Below are 23211 nucleotides of genomic sequence, written 5' to 3' on the forward strand. Positions count from 1 at the left end.
CGATGTTTTAGTGTTACAATTGGGGTTATCAAGGTCTGGAGTTGATGTTTCAGTGCTACGACTGGGGTTAACAAGGTCTGGAGTCGATGTTTCAGTGTTACGACTGGGGTCAACAAGGTCTGAAGTCGATGTTTCAGTGTTACGACTGGGGTAAACAAGGTCTGGAGTTGATGTTTCAGTGTATATTGGGGTTAACAAGGTCTGTACTCGATGTTTCAGCATTACAACTGGGGTTAACAAGGTCTGGAGTCGATGTTTCAGTGTTACGACTGGGGTTAACAAGGTCTGGAGTTGATGTTTCAGTGTATATTGGGGTTAACAAGGTCTGTACTCGATGTTTCAGTGTTACAACTGGTGTTAACAAGGTCTGGATTCCATGTTTCAGTGCTACGACTGGTGTTAACAAGGTCTGGAGTCGATGTTTCAGTGTTACGACTGAGGTTTACAAGGTCTGGAGTCGATGTTTCTGTGCTAAGACTGGGGTTATCAAGGTCTAAAGTCGATGTTTCTGTGTTATGACTGGGGTTATCAAGGTCTGGAGTCGATGTTTCTGTGTTACGACTGGGGTTGACAAGGTCTGGAGTTGATGTTTCAGTGCTACGACTGGGGTTAACAAGGTCTGGAGTCGATGTTTCAGTGTTACGACTGGGGTTAACATGGTCTGGAGTTGATGGTTCAGTACTACGACTGCGGTTAACAAGGTCTGGAGTCGATGTTTCAGTGTTTCGACTGGTGTTAACAAGGTCTAGAGTCGATGTTTCTGTGTTACGACTGGGGGTTAACAAGGTCTGGAGTCGATGTTTCAGTGTTACAACTGGTGGTAACAAGGTCTGAATTCGATGTTTCAGTGCTAAGACTGGTGTTAACAAGGTCTAGAGTCGATGTTTCTGTGTTACGACTGGGGTTAACAAGGTCTGGAATCAATGTTTCTGTGTTACAACTGGTGGTAACAAGATCTGGAGTTTATGTTTCAGTGCTACGACTTGGGTTAACGAGGTCTGGAGTCGATGTTTCAGTGTTAGGACTGGTGTTTACAAGGTCTGGAGTTTATGTTTCAGTGCTACGACTGGGGTTAACAAGGTCTGGAGTTTATGTTTCAGTGCTACGACTTGGGTTAACGAGGTCTGGAGTCGATGTTTCAGTGTTACAACTGGTGGTAACAAGGTCTGGAGTTTATGTTTCAGCGCTTCGACTGGGGTTAACAAGGTCTGGAGTCTATGTTTCAGTGTTACGAATGGTGTTAACAAGGGCTGGAGTTTATGTTTCAGTGCTACGACTGGGGTTAACGAGGTCTGGAGTTGATGTTTCAGTGTTAGGACTGGTGTTAACCAGGTCTGGAGTTTATGTTTCAGCGCTACGACTGGGGTTAACAAGGTCTGGAGTCGATGTTTCAGTGTTACGAATGGTGTTAACAAGGTCTGGAGTTTATGTTTCAGTGCTATGACTGGTGTTAACAAGGTCTGGGGTTGATGTTTTAGTGTTACGACTGGTGTTAACAAGGTCTGGGGTCGATGTTTTAGTGTTACAACTGATGTTAACAACGTTTAGGGTCGATGTTTCAGTGTTAGGAATGGTGTTAACAAGGTCTGGGGTCGATGTTTTAGTGTTACGACTGGTGTTAACAAGGTCTGGAGTCGATGTTTCAGTGTTAGGACTGGTGTTAACAAGGTCTGGAGTTTATGTTTCAGTGCTACGACTGGGGTTAACAAGGTCTGGAGTTGATGGTTCAGTGTTACGACTGGTGTTAACAAGGTCTGGAGTCGATGTTTCAGTGCTAAGACTGGGGTTAACAAGGTCTGGAGTTTATGTTTCAGTGCTGCGACTGGGGTTAACAAGGTCTGGAGTTGATGGTTCAGTGTTACGACTGGTGTTAACAAGGTCTAGAGTTTATGTTTCAGTGCTGTGACTGGGGTTAACGAGGTCTGGAGTCGATGTTTCAGTGCTTAAGACTGGGGTTAATGAGGTCTGGAGTCGATGTTTCAGTGCTAAGACTGGGGTTAACAAGGTCTGGAGTTTATGTTTCAGTGCTATGACTGGGGTTAACGAGGTCTGGAGTCGATGTTTCAGTGTTACGACTGGTGTTAACAAGGTCTGGAGTCGATGTTTCAGTGCTTAAGACTGGGGTCAACGCGGACTGGAGTCGATGTTTCAGTGCTAAGACTGGGGTTAACAAGGCCTGGAGTTTATGTTTCAGTGCTATGACTGGGGGTTAACGAGGTCTGGAGTCGATGTTTCAGTGCTTAAGACTGGGGTCAACGAGGTCTGGAGTCGATGTTTCAGTGCTACGACTGGTGTTAACGAGGTCTGGAGTCGATGTTTCAGTGCTAAGACTGGGGTTAACAAGGTCTGGAGTCGATGTTTCAGTGCTATGACTGGTGTTAACAAGGCTTGGAGTTCATGTTTTAGTGTTTAAAGTCAGAGTGCTTCAATGTCAGCAGCTAAGGCAGCAAATGTTCCAATTTCTTAAATCCTGAGGTCGGCCGGATGGTCCAGTAAATGCACTTTTAAAAGGTTTTTACAATCGCAATATACGTAGTTACCTACCCCAACAGGGAACTTTAGATTTGGATTCATTAGACACAGAGAGATTCGGAGACATTTTGTTGATTCTCACAACACCAGATATAGGTTTACTTCAGTCAAATATACATACATTTGTAAACAATTTTGCTGCATACAGGACAGACTATATGTGATATATTTGTATCAAAAATTGTTCAACTCTAAATTCTAAAGGGATCTCTCTAAGTAGGTAGGTTTTATAGAATTGGATATTAAGTGAGCCTTCCACTGGAAGGCAAAATTTGATAATTCTTTAAAATCATCTTCTACTGAGAGATCAATAGCCCACCTCTACTACAAAGTTTGGTTTGCCCTCCCTGAATATCCTATATATTTTATGGAATTATTATCAAACTTCAACTTAATATCCAATTATATCCGACAAACTTAACTATCAGCTAGGTATATAGAAGGGCAGGCGTGATCGAATCTGTGAGTGACGTTTCGGGGAAAACACATGGTCTATATTATGCACAACCAAGTTTTACTTCCCTATGAATTCAGAAGGCCAGGCGCACTTGTAGCTGTGGGTCATTTCAGGAAATACATACTCCCTACATTATACACAACAAAGTGACCAGATTTTATTCCTCTAGCTGTCACCAGTGAGTAAGGACGCCATTTGACAACCCGGAGCTGTGAAACTGAGAAAAAAAAAACTGAAGCTGAAGGTGCTGAAGAAAATCTTATCCCACCATTTTGTTTTGGACGTCACTGAACTTGGACAGTCTGTAAGTACATAATGGGATAAAATGAGTTTAGGATCAACTTTTGTTTTAATTCACTCTCTTTATGTAGCCTATCTAAAGACCATTGGCTTAATTTGTGGACCGCTTTGAAGACGACCTACGAACTAGGTTGTGATAAAGCGGTATATAAGAACCTCAAATTATTATTACAATTTATTAGCAATTGTTACAAGGTTGTTTTAGCCATGACATTCTACTGGTCAGTTACAAAACCATTCTCTCCATAACACTGTACAGGCCTATTATAAGTCTATTCTGACCAAAACACTTTCTATTGGTCAGTTAAAGGACCATTCTGATCATATTATTCTCTCTATTGGTCAGTTAGAGGACCATTCTGGCCATTGCAAGATGCCTAGGAAAACCTCTATCAATAAATGGCTTTAAAATCTGTATAAAACAGACTGATGAGGAACAGTAATATATTGAGATTGGGAAAGATGAAAAACATGCATTATACCTTCCAAAAAGACTGGGAAAAGTGTAAAAACCTTAGTATCTCCTACAACCCTCAACTTTATGAGTTACATGTAGATAACTAATTAAGGGGTAACAGTAATAGATAGGAAAGTTATACATAGATAACTAATTAAGGGGTAACAGAATTAGATAGGAAAGTTATATATAGATAACTAATTAAGGGGTAACAGTAATAGATAGGAAAGTTATACATAGTTAACTAAGTAAGAGGTAACAGTAATAGATAGGAAAGTTATATATAGATTACTAATTAAGGGGTAACAGTAATAGATAGGAAATTTATACATAGATAACTAATTAAGGGGTAACAGAAATAGATAGGAAAGTCATACATAGATAACTAATTAAGGGGTAACAGTTATAGATAGGAAAGTCATACATAGATAACTAATTAAGGTGTAACAGTAATAGATAGGAAAGTTATACATAGTTAACTAAGTAAGGGGTAACAGTAATAGATAGGAAAGTTATATATAGATAACTAATTAAAGGGTAACAGTAATTGATAGGAAAGTTATATATAGATAACTAATTAAGGGGTAACAGTAATAGATAGGAAAGTTATACATAGATAACTAATTAAGGGGTAACAGTAATAGATAGGAAAGTTATACATAGATAACTAATTAAGGGGTAACAGTAATAGATAGGAAAGTTATACATAGATAACTAATTAAGGGGTAACAGTAATAGATAGGAAAGTTATACATAGATAACTAATTAAGGGGTAACAGTAATAGATAGGAAAGTTATACATAGATAACTAATTAAGGGGTAACAGTAATAGATAGGAAAGTTATACATAGATAACTAATTAAGGGGTAACAGTAATAGATAGGAAAGTTATACATAGATAACTAATTAAGGGGTAACAGTAATAGATAGGAAAGTTATACATAGATAACTAATTAAGGGGTAACAGTAATAGATAGGAAAGTTATACATAGATAACTAATTAAGGGGTAACAGTAATAGATAGGAAAGTTATACATAGATAACTAATTAAGGGGTAACAGTATTAGATAGGAAAGTTATACATAGATAACTAATTAAGGGGTAACAGTAATAGATAGGAAAGTTATACATAGATAACTAATTAAGGGGTAACAGTATTAGATAGGAAAGTTATACATAGATAACTAATTAAGGGGTAACAGTATTAGATAGGAAAGTTATACATAGATAACTAATTAAGGGGTAACAGTAATAGAAAGGAATATACTTAGTATAATGAGCTGACATAATATAATTATTAAAACCGTTTTCGTGCTATTGACATGTTAACATGATAAATTGTTCTCTGTAACCTGAACCTCCATCCTCTCGCCTTCATCCCATTTCTCCCTTTCTCCTTCTGTCTATCTAACCTAAGAACCTGTTATACTTTACTGTCCCCGCCAACTTTTTCTCATTTTCCTCCTATTCCTGCACATAATTGAATACATTTAATAAGATCTGAAATGAAAAATGGCTGAGGATATTTCTTCAATTGTATGTGGCTTATCTAACCAATTATCCTTTCTTTTCCTTTTTTCCCTCCTTCTTTCTATACATCTGTACATCAGAAGACATATTTAAATTATTAAGAATATATATCAGAAGGAAAACTAGGCTGAGAGAAAGTATGGAAGGTGTGAGAGAGATAATTTATTATGCTTTGGCAAATTAAATCTCAAATGTGAATAAAGGTTGATGATTTTGCTAATGATGATGATGGTGGTGGGGCCATGTGCACAGGTGTAAGGGAGTGTGTACAGGTGTAAGGGAGTGTGTGTACAGGTGTAAGGGAGTGTGTACCGGTGTAAGAAAGTGGGTGTACAGGTGTAAGGGAGTGTGTGTACGGGATGTAAGGGAGTGTGTGTACAGGTGTAAGGGAGTGTGTGTACGGGATGTAAGGGAGTGTGTGTACTGGTGTAAGGGAGTGTGTGTACAGGATGTAAGGGAGTGTGTGTACAGGTGTAAGGGAGTGTGTGTACAGGTGTAAGGGAGTGTGTGTACGGGATGTAGGGGAGTGTGTGTACTGGTGTAAGGGAGTATGTGTACAGGATGTAAGGGAGGGTGTGTACAGGTGTAAGGGAGGGTGTACCGGTGTAAGAAAGTGGGTGCACAGGTGTAAGGGAGTGTGTACAGGGGTAAGGGAGGGTGTGTACGGGATGTAAGGGAGGGTGGGTACAGGTGTAAGGGAGTGTGTACAGGGGTAAGGGAGGGTGTGTACAGGTGTAGGGGAATGTGGGTACTGGTGTAAGGGAGTGTGTGTACGGGATGTAAGGGAGTGTGTGTACTGGTGTAAGGGAGTGTGTGTACAGGTGTAGGGGAATGTGTGTACTGGTGTAAGGGAGTGTGTGTACGAGTGTAAGGGAGTGTGTGTACTGGTGTAAGGGAGTGTGTGTACGAGTGTAAGGGAGTGTGTGTGTACAAGTGTAAGGGAGTGTGTGTACAAGTGTAAGGGAGTGTGTGTACTGGTGTAAGGGAGTGTGTGTACGAGTGTAAGGGAGTGTGTGTACGGGATGTAAGGGAGCATTAAATTGAAATATTTCTGTTGTATGCTTATTGTACCAGACATTTAGAATGATAAATTTTCTACACCACAGGGTTCTAATTTCCTTACAAGACATTATTCCTGTCACCAGTGAGGACACACCTTGATAAACAATAACTGTGAAAACTTAAGAAGTCAATTTCGTGAAGACGCAGCTGAATTTCGACGAGTCTGTGAGTATATATTGTTATTGTGTATGGACATATCACTGAATATCTTTTGGTCAGTAACAAGACCATTCTGGACACAATTTAACTCCTTATATTGAACTGACAACATTGGTCGGTGTCATTGGGGCATTCTGGACAAAATAATAGCAATCTTATATTGGTCAGTTTAACTGTACTTGCTATATTGGTGAGTTACAGGACGATTCGAGCCAGGACACTTTATTGGTCAGGTACTAGAGCATACTTGCTTTATTTTCTGTCATTTTTAACATATTAAACCTGATAAAAGCCTGATCCCTTTGAAAAAAAATCTCAACCATACAAAAATTCCCAAAATGTAAGATAAATAATATATGACACTTTTTAGCTTTCCATGAACAGTTTAATGAGCTGTTCAACTCACCTGTTGCTCATGGTCTTCTTCTTTACCATCAGATTTACATTTCAGTTTGAGACTGATTGGAAGGAAAAGGTGGAAACCCAGACAACAATTTTTGAATTGATACAGAATTGCTTTTCAAAAATCCCTTTTTAGGTCACCTGAGCTTTGCTCAAGTGACCTATTCCGATCGCTTTCCATCTGTCGCGCATCATGCGTTAACTTTTTACATTTTTCGACTTCTTCTCAAGAACCAGTGGGTGGATATTTTTCAAACTTTGTCAGAATCAAACTTGGTAGAAAAAGCTACAAAATTGTAAAATTTGGATAACTACCAACCCAGGGGCCAGGGCGGGGCCCACAAGGGAAAATTATCCAATAATTCAAAAATCTTCTCTAGACCCAGAGGTACTACAGTAAATTTCTCTGCATGTATGAAAAGATAATCAGGGGCTTTATTGAAATTGTAAATTTCAGTACCCCCAGGTCATCTGTTCTCCTTTGGGGAGGGGGTAAAATTTACTATAATTTATATTTGGAAATAACACTTTTTGGTATATTTTGTCAATTTTTGTAGGAAATTATTCTTTTTTGGTGAGAATTATCCTTGAAGGAAGATGGTATCAAATTCTAAAATTGGAATTCCTGCCCGACCCCCAGGAGCCAGGGCGGGGCCCCAAAGGGAAAATTACCTATATATATTTATTTTTTTAAATCTTTCAACTCAGATGAAGTACAATAAAATTATGTGCCTGAATGAAAATTCTGTCAGGGGCTTTTTCTATTTTTAATTTCATTACTCTGGGCCATCCATTCCCCCTTGGAGAGGGGGTAAAGTTGACAATAGTTTATATAGGGAAATCACAATTTTGGGAATATTTTGTCTGTTTTCAGCAGGAAATTATTCAAACTTGTTTGGAATGATTATGATGCCAGATGGCAATTAGATGGTATGAGAAAATAAGATTCGTCCTTGCACCAGGGGCTTGAGGGGTGGGTCCAAAATGGGGGAAATGGCTAATATTCTCTGCACTTACATGTACATGATTCAAATTTCTTTTATGATGGAAATGCCCTTAAGTGCATTATATAAACTATTAGTTTTATTACCCTAATTTGGTCATCTGTTCTCCTTGTTTATATAGGGAAATAACACTTCTGACTATATCTTGTCCATTTTCAGCAAGAAGTAATTCAAACTTGGTTGGAATAGTTATAATGAAATTGAAATCAAATAGTATCAGAAAGTAACATCCTCACCTATATATGGCTTAATGGACGAGGGGCCCACAGCACAGTATTTAAGCTCATCTTTGTACGTTAGACCGTAAATATGGCAATCACACCAGTATTGGAATGTCAATATATGTTTTATGTCATTTAGCTATTAGATATCAATATACATGTATTTCATTAGGGAACAAGAGGCCCAAGGGCCTTCGCGGTCACCTGAGTTATATCATAGGTACTGGTAGCTTTATTTTATTGTTTAGATGTGATGTGGAAATCAGCATGTAAACTAAGTGAAATACAATACTTGTCATGTCATCAAAGGATAAGAATTTGAAAATATTGGTAAATGTTCCCTTTGGGGCCCCGCCCTAGCCCCTGGGGATGGGGCAGGAATCCCAATTTTCCAAAGTAATACTCTCATTCACCAAAGATGATTCTGACTAAGTTTGAGTAATTTTCTGCTGAAAATGGATAAAATATATACCCAAAAGTGTTATTTCCCTATATAAACTATAGTAAACTTTACCCCCTCCCCAAGGGAGAACGGATAGCTCGGGGGTCCTGAAATTTACAATTTAAATAAAGCCCCTGATGATCTTTCTTTCCACGTAGAGAAAATCACTGTAGTACCTCTGAGTCTGGAGAAGAAGATTTTTGAAATATTGATTAATTTTCCCTTTGGGGCCCCGCCCTGGCCCCAGGGGTCGGGGTAGGAATCTCAATTTTACAATTTGAAACCATCTACCTCCAAGGATAATTCTCACCAAGTAAAAATAATTTCCTACAGAAAGTTGTCAAAATATACCCAAAAGTGTTATTTCCCTATATAAACTATAGTAAACTTTACCCCCTCCCCAAGGGAGAACGGATAGCTCGGGGGTCCTGAAATTTACAATTTAAATAAAGCCCCTGATGATCTTTCCATCCATGCAGAGAAAATGACTGTAATACCTCTGAGTCTGGAGAAGAAGATTTTTGAAATATTGGTTAATTTTCCCTTTTGGGCCCCGCCCTGGCCCCTAGGGTTGGGGTAGGAATACCAATTTTACAATTTGGTATCCTCATCTACCAAGGATGATTCTGACCAAGTTTGAAAAAATTCCATCCACTGGTTCTTGAGAAGAAGTTGATTATGTAAAAATTTATGCACGACGGACGACAACGGACGGAAAGTGATAGGAATAGGTCACTTGAGCAAAGCTCAGGTGACCTAAAAATGTACTTACTCAGCATTCATAGTTACAAAGTATATAAACATGTAACTACCGGTGAAATACTGGAAAATGATTCATGCTATACAATACACTTCATTTGTTAAATCTCAAAATTTGTGAGTAAACAGGAAGATGTTTGGAATTAATCCTTCTATTAATCAATTTTGTTGTTACAGATAGAAGACCTGAAAATCCCCCAGAAGTCCCCCAGAAGTCCCCCAGCAGACCCCCAACAGACTCCCAATACACCTCATTACAGCCTACTTCATACTACTCATCATGGCGACAAATTCTGGCCAGTCTTTGATGCTGGGACAATATCCCATCCGACAAAAAGGCATAGAAAAGTGCCCCAGCCATAGAGAGAACTCTCTGGTATTTTTGTGTGGGAATTGTAAAACTTTAATATGCACTACTTGTAGCATCACTGAACACAAAGAACATATAAACAGTTTTGTTGAAATTAAGAAAGTTGCTGAAAATCAGAAACACGTACTACAAGAATTTATTACTGACACGGATGTTAAGATTCCGAAACTTAAAGGAGAAATAACTTCTGCAAGAACAAATATTTCACAATATCACCAAAAATACAGACAAATTTCTGCAGACATTAAAAACCAGAGGGATAGCAGTAAACTGGAATTAGAGACAATAGCTAAGAATTACTTAGAAACATGTGACAAGTTGGACAAGGAGACCACAGACCACCTTCAGACTCACATCACAAACCTGGAGGACAGGTTAGACACTTTAGTGAAACTCTCATCAGAGTGTAAACAGACCCTCCAGACAGGCACTGCTGTACTTGTGTATGACTCGGTATCAGAAATCGTGGACATGGACTTAGATATCCCACAGACACCTAACATAGACATGACAGAGTTTACTCCAGGTAAAGACAGACAAAGTCACCTGGAGCTGGCCATGGGGAAAATGAAAACTCCTACTGACCATTTCCAGGTAGGATCAACACCTAGTGGTCACTCCAAACAAGGTCCAGTTGTGAGACCTAAACAGTCCAAATCTACAGAGACGGGTCAAGCCTCCACTGGAGCAGTCCTGTACAAACTTTGTGACAGTCCAACTGTCATATCTCAGTTCTTATACCAAAATGATATCAACTCAATCTGTCCTACATCTGATGGACGTGCATGGCTGTGTTGTTTTAAAACCAACACAGTAAAACTCATCAACCACAAAGGTAACTTTTTCTCCAACAAACCTAAAGTCATACAGAATATACAGCACAACAGTAACATCACAGACATCAGTCTGGACCCCACCACAGGTCGTCTGTGGTTCTGTTGTTTGGATGAGAGGACTATTTACGAGGTATCTACATCATCAACACCAGTCACAAGGTTTACTACAGAGGGATACCCAGTTAGTCTGTGTGTGACTAGGGAGGGTCGGGTATTGGTGGGTACATGGGGTAGACAGGGGTACAAAGTGGTGATGCACACAGCAGACGGCCAGGTGTTACACACAGCCACTGTGGAGGGGTCAGGGGAAGGGGCAGTACAGTCCATCACACAGTGTGGTGTTACAGGTAACATAGCTATAGTAAGTAGTAAACTAATCAGTAGAGACGGTAGTGAACGAGACAACTACAGGCGTCACATCATTGTGTACAACCCAACACTCCAGCCCCTGGTCCACTACGGGGGAGAGGGGATACCGGCACGGGAGGCGGTCACACCAGACAAGTTTGATCCATTAACAGTTGTATATGACAGTAAGGGTAATATTGTTATTGCTGACTGGACAAGGGGCACAATAGAACTGATAAGTGGAGCAGGGAAGTACATAAAAACACTTCACACAAACAAAGGACAGGGTAAAATTGGTATACAGAAGGATGATGTGTTGTGGTCACGCTTAGTGTTAGATACAGGAGAGAGGGGACTCAAACTTCTAAAGTATTACAGTGACTGAGGAGTGACTAAACCTGGAGTGATGATCCAGACAAATTATACCAAATAAATACAAAAAGACGTTAATTCTAACATTAAACTTTGACCGTTGTTATTATGATCTTATACACTTGATCAACACTTATACAGACTAACAATATCATGTTTGAGGAATTAATGTAAACATGTCACAGGTTTATTGTTTACAGGTTTTGTAAATAGTTTCTGTTACAACTCCAGTTTAGAAGTGTCATTTCAAAATATTGTCATCATTAATTTTTACAAATCAGTCATGCCGGATCATCTGACAGGTCCATTTATTCTAGTGTGAAATATGTTCTTTTCAATCTTCAGGGAAAATGTCATTGATTTCAAAAACCTGCAATGAAATCTGAAATCAGCGTCTCTGTACTAATGACTTGTTTTCTAGGTGTATAACCTGACTTCCCTTATATCCTCAAGTAGACTTCGAAAAACCTGATCTACTCATAAATATTGGGCATGGACCTTGTGTACATATCGAAGGACATCAAAAACAGTAAATCTGCTATGCTGAACTACCCAGTAGTGAAGTGGGGTAAACCACTCAAGCGAACAGAAAAATCACTGATTGTGTCACTAACACAGTTCCAATATACAAGTATTGTCATCATTCATTGTTATATATCAGCTATTTCCCAAATATCAGGTCCATTTATTTATGTCTATTATATGTTCTTTTCAATATTCAAGAACACGGTCATTGATTTCAAAAACCTGCAATGAAATCTGAAATCAAGGTCTCTGACTTAAATGGACCTGTTCTCTAGGTGTATAACTTCCCTTATACCACACCTAAAGTGACCTATGATTGAGGTTTTAATTTTGTTGTTACATGAAGAGATATAGATTTTTATTGGACAGATCAATGAAATGTTTGCTGTGAGTGTGTGTATGAGTCAGAATCTCTGAACGTGTTGTTGAATAGGGTCACCTAAGCACTTAGATATATTTTGGTCTGAAAGTTAAGAAGATGCCTCACAAATATCAGTAAAGAAATTATTATGTATGCCATGTAAGTGGTGTGACAGTGAGTGACAACAAAGATGTTTGATGTTGTTTTTATTGTTACCATTGTAAATCCTTTGTTCTATTTTACATCAATGTTTCTGTAATCCACTGATATTTCCTGTGATCCATATTTTCACATTAATTGGTAAGGGGAGGCAATCATAAGTACAAGTATAGTACTTGTAAATAGTATGTTCATCACACTTAAAGGACTCAAGCAACTAAATCATTAAATATACGCTATTACATTTTTTCAACTTTTCTTTTAGAACAATGGAATTCATAGCTACCTTTCTTATCTTAGTACTGATATATTTTTTATGTTTATTGATTTTGTATTTTATTACATGTTTACCAGTGAATTGTTATTAGTAGACATTTTTTCACAGTGAAGTTGAACTGACCAATCAGAGAGCAGCATTTAATGAAAAAATAACAAAATGAAATATGATTGTGATGTTATAATCAAGTGGACAATCGAAAATCTTTTAGTTTGATACATAATTGAATCTAAGGTTTTTCAACAGCTGTGGTTCATAAGTTCTTTCTCACTAACAGAGATTTAAGTATATTATTTGTAAATGTTATTTTACTTTAAATCAATAATATAATAAACTTGTTTAAAAAGTTTTCAAATTGTCTTTTTTTAATTTAGCTTTGATTTTTATTTTACCATCATCAGATGGTAGGCTGTTCAAATCACCCCCTCGTCTGTGGTCTATCAACCGTCCGTCATCTATCCTATAGCCCCCTCATCTGTGGTCTATGAACCGTCCGTCGTCTATCCTATAGCCCCCTCGTCTGTGATCTATCAACCGCCCGTCGTCTATCCTATAGCCCCCTCGTCTGTGGTCTATGAACCGTCCGTCGTCTATCCTATAGCCCCCTTGTCTGTGGTCTATGATCCGTCCGTTGTCTGTTCTATAGCCCCCTCGTCTGTGGTCTATCAACCGTCCCTCGTCTATCCTATAGGCCCCTCGTCTGTGGTCTATCAACTGTCCGTCCTTTACCATCATCAGATGGTAGGCTGTTCAAATCACCCCCTCGTCTGTGGTCTATCAACCGTCCCTCGTCTATCCTATAGCCCCCTCTTCTGTGGTCCATAAACCGTCTGTCGTCTGTCCTATAGCCCCCCTTGTCTGTGGTCTATCAACTGTCCGTCCTCTATCCTATAGCCCCCTCGTCTGTGGTCTATCAACCCTCCGCCATCTATCCTATAGCCCCCTCTTCTGTGGTCTATCAACTGTCCGTCGTCTATCCTATAGCCCCCTTGTCTGTGGTCTATGAACCGTCCGTTGTCTGTTCTATAGCCCCCTCGTCTGTGGTCTATCAACTGCCCGTCGTCTATCCTATAGCCCCCTCGTCTGTGGTCTATCAACCGTCCGTCGTCTATCCTATAGCCCCCTCGTCTGTGGTCTATCAACCGTCCGTCGTCTATCCTATAGCCCCCTCGTCTGTGGTCTATCAACCGTCCGTCGTCTATCCTATAGCCCCCTCGTCTGTGGTCTATCAACCGTCCGTCGTCTATCCTATAGCCCCCTCGTCTGTGGTCTATCAACCGTCCGTCGTCTATCCTATAGCCCCCTCGTCTGTGGTCTATCAACCGTCCGTCGTCTATCCTATAGCCCCCTCGTCTGTGGTCTATCAACCGTCCGTCGTCTATCCTATAGCCCCCTCGTCTGTGGTCTATCAACCGTCCGTCGTCTATCCTATAGCCCCCTCGTCTGTGGTCTATCAACCGTCCGTCGTCTATCCTATAGCCCCCTCGTCTGTGGTCTATCAACCGTCCGTCGTCTATCCTATAGCCCCCTCGTCTGTGGTCTATCAACCGTCCGTCGTCTATCCTATAGCCCCCTCGTCTGTGGTCTATCAACCGTCCGTCGTCTATCCTATAGCCCCCTCGTCTGTGGTCTATCAACCGTCCGTCGTCTATCCTATAGCCCCCTCGTCTGTGGTCTATCAACCGTCCGTCGTCTATCCTATAGCCCCCTCGTCTGTGGTCTATCAACCGTCCGTCGTCTATCCTATAGCCCCCTCGTCTGTGGTCTATCAACCGTCCGTCGTCTATCCTATAGCCCCCTCGTCTGTGGTCTATCAACTGTCCGTTGTCTATCCTATAGCCCCCTCGTCTGTGCTCTTTAACCGTCCGTCGTCTATCCTATAGCCCCCTCGTCTGTGGTCTATCAACCGCCCGTCGGCTATCCTATAGCCCCCTCGTCTGTGGTTTATCAACCGTCCGTCATCGATCCTATAGCCCCCTCGTCCGTGGTCTATCAACTGTCCGTTTTCTATCCTATAGCCCCCTCATCTGTGGTCTATGAACCGTCCGTCGTCTATCCTATAGTATCCTATAGCCCCCTCTTCTGTGGTCTATCAACTGTCCATCGTCTATCCTATAGCCCCCGCGTCTGTGGTCTATCAACCGTCCGTCGTCTATCCTATAGCCCCCTCTTCTGTGGTCCATAAACCGTCTGTCGTCTGTCCTATAGCCCCCTCGTCTGTGGTCTATCAACTGTCCGTCCTCTATCCTATAGCCCCCTCGTCTGTGGTCTATCAACCGCCCGTCGTCTATCCTATAGCCCCCTCTTCTGTGGTCCATAAACCGTCTGTCGTCTGTCCTATAGCCCCCTCGTCTGTGGTTTATCAACCGTCCGTCATCTATCCTATAGCCCCCTTGTCTGTGGTCTATCAACTGTCCGTCCTCTATCCTATAGCCCCCTCGTCTGTGGTCTATCAACTGGGGTTGGGGTAGAAATTTCAATTTTACAATTTGAAACCATCTTCCTCCAAGGATAATTCTCATCAGGTAAAAATTATTTCCTACGAAAGTTGTCAAAATATACCCAAAAGTGTTATTTCCCTATACATGTATAAACTTTAGTAAACTTTACCCCCTCCCCAAGGGAGCTCTGAGTCTGGAGAAGATTTTTGAAATATTGGTTAATTTTCCCTTTGGGGCCCCGCCCTGGCCCCAGGGGTTGGGGTAGGAATCTCAATTTTACAATTTGAAACCATCTTCCTCCAAGGATAATTCTCATCAAGTAAAGATAATTTCCTACAGAAAGTTGTCAAAAAATACCCAAAAGTGTTGTTTCTCTATATAAACTATAGTAAACTTTACCTCCTCCCCAAGGGAGAACGGATAGCTCGTGGGACCTGAAATTTACAATTTAAATAAAGCCCCTGATGATCTTTCTTTTTATGCACTGAAATTGAATGTAGTACCTCTGAGTCTAGAGAAGAAGATTTTTGAAATACTGGTTAATTTTCCCTTTAGGGCCCCGCCCTGGCCCCAGGGGATGGGGTAGGAATCCCAATCTTACGATTTTGTAGCCACATCTACCAAGGATGATTCTGACCAAGTTTGAAATAAATCCACCCACTGGTTCTTGAGAAGAAGTTGAAATTGTAAAAAGTTTACACACGACGACCGATGGATGACGGACGACGACGGACGGAAAGCGATTAGAATAGGTCACTTGAGCAAAGCTCAGGTGACCTAACAAGAGGCCCAGGGGGCCTGTATTGCTCACCTGGTTATTTAAGCAATCATGGCACAATATTTACATTTGCTCTGTAAAACCAATTTGTAATAAAGAATTAAGGTTGTTACTACTACTAGCACATTAGTTGGGTTGGAGATGGATAGTATGTGATGGCTGTTCATTTGTCGAATTGTCTATATAAACAACACCAAATTTTACCCCCTCCCCAAAGGCAAACGAGGGACCTGGGGCCCATGAAAATCACAAAGTATATAAACCACTCGAAGGCCTTTACAACTATGAGTAGTATTTGATACTAGCATTTCTGGAACTGCAGAAGAAGAGTTTTGAAATTCGTCTCCTTTTTCACCCCAAACCCAGCCCCCTAGGGGGTCAGGGTCACAAAAATTATACCAGCAGACCTTCCTCCCCTAACAAGTATTTCTGTCAAATATAAGCAAACCCCGTTCAAAAAATTGGAAGATATGGCCTATTATGTATATTTCCTATATAAAACTATACTAAATTTCACCCCCTCACCAGGGGCAAACGGGGAGCCTGGTAGACATGAAAATCACAATTTTTATAAACCACCTAAATGCTTTTACAGCTATGGGTAGTATTTGATCCTGGCATTTTTGAAACTAGAGAAGAAGATTTTTGAAATTTTCCCAAATTTCTCCCCTTTTTGGCCCCTAACTCAGGGGGTCAGACTCATAAATATTATACCAGCAGACCTCCCTCCCCTAACAAGTATTTCTGTCCAATATAAGCAAACTCCGTTCAAAACATTGGAAGATATGTCCTATTATGTCTATTTCATATATAAACAATACTAAATTTCACCCCCTCCTCAGGGGCAAACGGGAGCCCTAAGAGACATGAAAATCACAAATAATATAAACCACCCAAAGGCCTTTACAGCTATGAGTAGTATTTGATTCTAGCATTTCTAGAACTAGAGAAAAAGATTTTTGAAATTTCCCTCAATTTCCCCCCCCCTCCCTTTTTTGGCCACTAACTCAGCCCCCTAGGGGGCCAGGCTCACACGATTTATACCACCAGACCCTCCTCCCCTAATATATATTTCTCTCAAATATGAACAAATTATTTTTAAAACAATGGAAGATATGGACCGTCATGTCTATTTCCTATATAAACTATACTAAACTTCACCTCCTCCCCAGGAACAAACGGGGGAGGGGGCTAGGAGACATGAAAATCACAGTTTTTATAAACCACCCAAAGGCCTTTACACCCAAATGACATTACAGCTATGGGTAGTATTTGATCCTAGCATCTTTATAACTAAAGAAGAAGATTTTTGTAATTTTCCCAACACTCCCCCCCCTTTTCGGCCCCTACCTCAGCCCCCTAGGGGCTCAGGCTCATAAAAATTCATACCAGCAGACCCCCTCCCCCTAATAAGTATTTCTGTAAAATATGAACAACTTCCATTCAAAACAATGGAAGATATGGCCTATTATGTTTATTTCCTATATAAACTATACTAAACTTCACCTCCTCCCCAGGAACAAACGGGGGAGTGGGCTAGGAGACATGAAAATCACAGTTTTTATAAACCACCCAAAGGCCTTTACAACTATTATTAGTATTTGGTTTAAGCATTTCTGGAAATGGAGAAAAAGATTTTTTATTTTTTTCTAAATTTACCCCTTTTTGGCCCCTAACTAAACCCCCTAGGGAGCCACACCCTTATTTCATAAATCCATTGAGCCCCTGGTCCGAAGGATGCTTCATATCAAATTTAGTTAAAATCCAATCAGTTGACAGGAGATAAAGGCTTTTCAAGGGAAAAGTTGACGACGGACGCCGCGGTAAGGCATAAGCTCACTTGCCCTTCGGGCAGGTGAGCTAAAAATCCATCCACTGGTTCTTGAAAAGCAGTTGAAAATGTAAAAAGTTTACGCACAATGCATGACGGACGACGCACGACAGACGCAATTAGAATAGGTCACTTGAGCAAAGCTCAGGGGACCTAAAATGAGGAAAGCTCAAACACATAGAAGTAATGAAACTTTTATGATGGTTGGTACCCAGATCCCTCTGTGATCTCTGGTTTTCTGAAGTAGGTGAAAAAACAAGTAAAATTTTAAAAGGAGAGAAACTTCAAATGGCAACGAGGAGATTTACTGCCTGCCTTACCTAAAAGGGACGTTTCCTTGGGAGGAGGACCCCAGGCTGTACTCACACGACACCTCTTCATTTGGACTGATTTGTTTTATTTCCTGTAGATTATTTAGCTGAAAATCAAAAATTTGACAGTGTTTACTATCACACCAGGTCACAGGATTTAACCAATAACAACTTGATTTCTGTATCTGTTGTAACCAGGTGTTGTATATATCACACAAGGTCACAGGATTTACCCATTAACAACTTGATTTCTGTATCTGAGGAAACCAGGTGTTGTATATATCACACCAGGTCACAGGATTTACCTATTAACAACTTGATTTCTGTATCTGATGTAACCAGGTGTTGTATATATCACACCAGGTCACGGGATTTACCTATTAACAACTTGATTTCTGTATCTGAGGGAACCAGGTGTTGTATATATCACACCAGGCCACAGGATTTACCCATTAACAACTTGATTTCTGTATCTGATGTAACCAGGTGTTGTAAAAGTCCAGAAGAATACACTCACCTGTTTAGGTCCAAACACATTAGAGATGTTTTCTCTCAGGATACTGTTGCCCTTACTGGACACCACAATAGACCGCTGACTGAAACAGTAACATACACCTCTGACTCAAACAGTAACACAGACCTCTGACTGAAACAGTAGCAAAGATCTCTGAATCAAACAGTAACAAATATCTCTGATTCAAACAGTAATGAAGATCTCTGAATCAAACAGTAACAAATATCTCTGAATCAAACAGAAACACAGACCTCTGACTGGAACAGTAACGAAGATCTCTGAATCAAACAGTAACAAAGATCTCCGAATCAAACAGTAACACAGACCTCTGACTCAAACAGTAACATAGACCTCTGATTCAAACAGTAACACATACCACTGATTCAAACAGTAACACAGACCTCTGATTGAAATAGTAACGAAGATCTCTGAATCAAACAGTAACAAAGATCTCCGAATCAAACAGTAACACAGACCTCTGACTCAAACAGTAACATAGACCTCTAATTCAAACAGTAACACATACCACTGATTCAAACAGTAACACAGACCTCTGATTGAAATAGTAACACACACATCTGACTCAAACAGTAACACAGACCTCTGATTGAAACAGTAACACAAACCTCTGATTCAAACAGTTACACACACCTCTGATTCAAACAGTAACAAATATCTCTAATTCAAACAGTAACACACACCTCTGATTCAAACAGTAACACACACCTCTGATTCAAACAGTAACACATACCTCTGATTCAAACAGTAACACACACCTCTGATTGAAATAGTAACACACACCTCTGACTCAAACAGTAACACAAACCCCTGACTCAAACAGTAACACAGACCTCTGATTGAAACAGTAATACATACCACTGATTCAAACAGTAACACACACCTCTGACTGAAACAGTAACACAGACCTCTGACTCAAACAGTAACACAGACCTCTGACTCAAACAGTAACACAGACCTCTGATTGAAAAAGTAATACATACCACTGATTCAAACAGTAACACACACCTCTGATTGAAATAGTAACACACACCTCTGATTCAAACAGTAACACACACCTCTGACTGAAACAGTAACACAGACCTCTGCCTCAAACAGTAACACAGACCTTTGACTCAAACAGTAACACAGACCTCTGACTCCAACAGTAACACAGACCTCTGACTCAAACACCAACACAGACCTCTGACTCAAACAGTTACACAGACCTCTGACTCAAACAGTAACACAGACCTTTGACTCAACAGTAACACAGACCTCTGACTCAAACAGTAACACAGACCTTTGACTGAAACAGTAACACAGACCTCTGCCTCAAACAGTAACACAGACCTTTGACTCAAACAGTAACTCAGACCTCTGACTCAAACAGTAACACAGACCTTTGACTAAAACAGTAACACAGACCTCTGCCTCAAACAGTAACACAGACCTTTGACTCAAACAGTAACACAGACCTCTGACTCAAACAGTAACACAGACCTCTGACTCAAACAGACAAGGCCAAATAAGACAAGAGGCCCAGAGGGCCTGTATTGCTCATCTGGATATCTAAGCAATTATTGCAAAATATTCCCCAAATAAGATCTAAGGCCACACCCCAAGGCCAATCCTTGTAGCATATCTGTATTAGATTTTTCATGCCCAGCAATTTTATGTATGGTTATGGGGTGGGCATCTCAACTGTTTCTAAGTTGTGACTAAGAAACTAGGTCTCTAGCGTTTTGGCCAGATCCCAGGATCAATTATAATATCATGACTGCATTCGTCTCTATATGCCCGACAAGTGTTTATATAGTTTCGGGGTGGGGATCCTAACCGTTTCCAAGTTATGACCCAGGGGTTAAGTCTCCAAGGGTGGAGCAGACCCCAGAGCCATCCTGGAAGCATATGTGCATTCGTTTTTTATACTCGGCAATTATATATATTGTTATAGGGTGGGGATCTCAACTGTTTCCAAAGCTGTGACTCAGTAACTAGGTCCCTAGAGGTTTGGTCAGACCCCAGGGTCTATTATAATATCATGACTGCATTCATCTCTTTATGCCCTACATTTGAATATACAGTTTTGTAGTGGGGATTTCAACTGATCTCAACTCAAATGTTATGACCTAGGGACTATGTCTCCAAGGGAGGGGTCAAACCCCAGAGCCATCCAGGAACCATATGTGCATTCTTCTATTTATACTCAGCAATTGTATATACGGTTATAGGGTTGGGATCTCAACCATTTAAAAATTAAGTATTTTTGGCCCCACCCTTTAACCCGGGGGTCAGCCCCACTATTTGTACAATTCTAAATCCCTGCATCCCATGAATGTTACAGAACAAATATGATCGATATCCAATGCATAATTCTACAGGAGAAGTCGTGTATAGCAATATAACCAAACTGCCCCCTTTTGGCCCTGCCCCTCAGCCCCCTGGGGGATCAGCCCCACCATTTGTACAATTCAAAATCCCCGCCTCCCATGAATGTTACTGAACAAATATGATCGATATCCAGTGCATAATTCTACAGGAAAAGTCGACGTCGTGTATAGCAATATAACTAAACTGCCCCCTTTTGGCCCCGCCCCTCAGCCCCCTAGGGGGTCAGTCCCACTATTTGTTCAATTCTAAATCCTCGCCTCCCATGAATGTTACTGAACAAATATGATCGATATCCAGTGCATAATTCTACAGGAGAAGTCGTGTATAGCAATATAGCTAAACTGCCCCCTTTTGGTCCCGCCCCTCAGCCCCCTGGGGGGTCAACCCTACCATTTGTACAATTTTGAATCCCCAATACCTAGGGATGCTTTCAGTCAAATATGGTTGATATCCATCTCTTAGTTCTAAAGAAGTCGATTAAAGCACTATATAGCCAAATAACCCTTTTTGCCCCGCCCCTCAGCCCCCTGGTGGGTCAGCCCCACCATTTGTACTGTTTCAAATTCCCTCCTCCCATGAATGCTTCCGACCAAATATGATTGATATCCATTGCATCGTTCTACAGAAAAAGTTTTTTAAAGCAATATAGTCAAATTGCCTCCTTTTGGCCCCGCCCCTAAGCTCCCTGGGGTGTCAACCCTACCATTTGTACAATTTTGAATCCCCAATACCTAGGGATGCTTTCAGTCAAATATGGTTGATATCCATCTCTTAGTTCTAAAGAAATCAATTAAAGCACTATATAGCCAAATAACCCTTTTTGCCCCGCCCCTCAGCTCCCTGGGGTGTCAGCCCTACCATTTGTACAATTTTGAATCCCCACCACCTAGGGATGCTTTCAGTCCAATTAAGTTAAATTCCGATCAGTAGTTAAGAAGGAGAAGTAGTTTGAGGAAATTGTTGATGTACGGACAACGGACGCCACAGTATGGCATAAGCTCACCTTGGTCTTTCGGCCCAGTGAGCTTAATATATGTGCGTTTCCTGTTTCGGCTTCAGAAGAAATAGGGTACCATGGTAAGAAGGTAGGAAAACATTTAATTTTTTTCTGGTGAAGAAAATCTCCTGATTACCTATGTAAAATAAATACACAAATACATTCACGGTTTTTGTGTTGAGCAGGCCCAAACAACACATTGAAGTTAATGATTATTTGACCCACCTAAATGTTTATGGAATAACCGTAATTTACAGTAGTGCTACCACCAGTGTTACATTTCTAAACTATCCCTATCGCTGGACACTAGTGTTTAGTAATCCAAACTCCACTGATGATCACCAGTGTTACATTTCTAAACTATCCCTACTGCTGGACACTAGTGTTTAGTAATCCAGACTCCACTGATGGTCACCAGTGTTACGTTCTCTTTTGTATTACTGATACTTTCTGTTCTCAATTTCCACTGCCTCCAGTTCAAATTAATTGAACAACAGAATAAGTACATTTATATTTACACCATGTTTACAACACAAGTTTTTTAATCTGTCATATTAAACTAAACAAGTCTTCACTATTGTGAACTCATTCTCTCCACTTAAAACTTAATAATCTCCAACTATAAACTGTAAAACTACACAGATCTACAAACTACAGCTAAAACTACTATTATTAATAACTTACTAATTCTCACTTTAACTCTTAACTTTATAACTCTCCTCTATATCTCTAGACCTCTCAACTCGGCCTCCCTAACTCAACCTCCTTCCTCTAGACTCCTTAACTCAACTTCTCAACCCAACTCTCTTCTCCTCCTTTGACTCTCAAGCTGAACTACCTTACTTTCTGTTCCTTTGCAAAATCCTGCTACATTAAAATTGTTGATGCTGCTGAAATCCTGTTAAAAACTGGCCATATATCCTGATGAATTTGACTCTTGTGGTCAGAATCAGCTGGAGGCACAAACACTGACATCACAGACTGGACTCCCCCTCCTAGACTACAGACAGTCACACTAATCTACAGATCCCAACTTAAATCATAACCACAATTATCTACTGTGACATCACAGACTGGACTCCCCCCACCTAGACTACAGACAGTCACACTAATCTACAGATACCAACCTATATCATGGCACAATTATCTACACTGACATCACAGACTTGACTCCCCCCACCTAGACTACAGACAGTCACACTAATCTACAGATACCAACCTATATCATAACCACAATTATCTACAGTGACATCACAGACTGGACTCCCCCACCTAGACTACAGACAATCACACTAATCTACAGATACCAACCTATATCATAACCACAATTATCTACACTGACATCACAGACTGGACTCCCCCACCTAGACTACAG

At 40.5% G+C, this 23211-nt stretch overlaps 2 protein-coding genes across 7 annotated transcripts in view; one reads left to right on the forward strand and one right to left on the reverse strand.

Annotated features, from left to right (window-relative positions):
• Positions 1 to 23211, reverse strand: part of LOC110447079 (mismatch repair endonuclease PMS2-like) — a 93819-nt gene that overhangs the window by 58674 nt on the left and 11934 nt on the right. For all 6 annotated transcript variants that reach the window (XM_021492519.1, XM_021492518.1, XM_021492517.1 and 3 more), the window contains 2 exons: positions 18452 to 18530; positions 17944 to 18041 (listed from right to left, as the gene is read on the reverse strand). In XM_021492519.1, the coding sequence (XP_021348194.1) occupies positions 17944 to 18041; positions 18452 to 18530 (177 nt within the window). The remainder of the gene's footprint in view (positions 1 to 17943; positions 18042 to 18451; positions 18531 to 23211) is intronic.
• LOC110447080 lies at positions 3050 to 12922 on the forward strand. The gene is made up of 3 exons (XM_021492523.1): positions 3050 to 3293; positions 6383 to 6503; positions 9503 to 12922. The coding sequence occupies exon 3, from the start codon at positions 9606 to 9608 to the stop codon at positions 11262 to 11264; it is 1659 nt and encodes a 552-aa protein (XP_021348198.1). The 5' UTR covers positions 3050 to 3293; positions 6383 to 6503; positions 9503 to 9605; the 3' UTR covers positions 11265 to 12922.

The sequence above is a fragment of the Mizuhopecten yessoensis genome, unplaced genomic scaffold (assembly GCF_002113885.1).
Source record: "Mizuhopecten yessoensis strain PY_sf001 unplaced genomic scaffold, ASM211388v2 scaffold3151, whole genome shotgun sequence".
Classification (NCBI taxonomy): domain Eukaryota; kingdom Metazoa; phylum Mollusca; class Bivalvia; order Pectinida; family Pectinidae; genus Mizuhopecten; species Mizuhopecten yessoensis.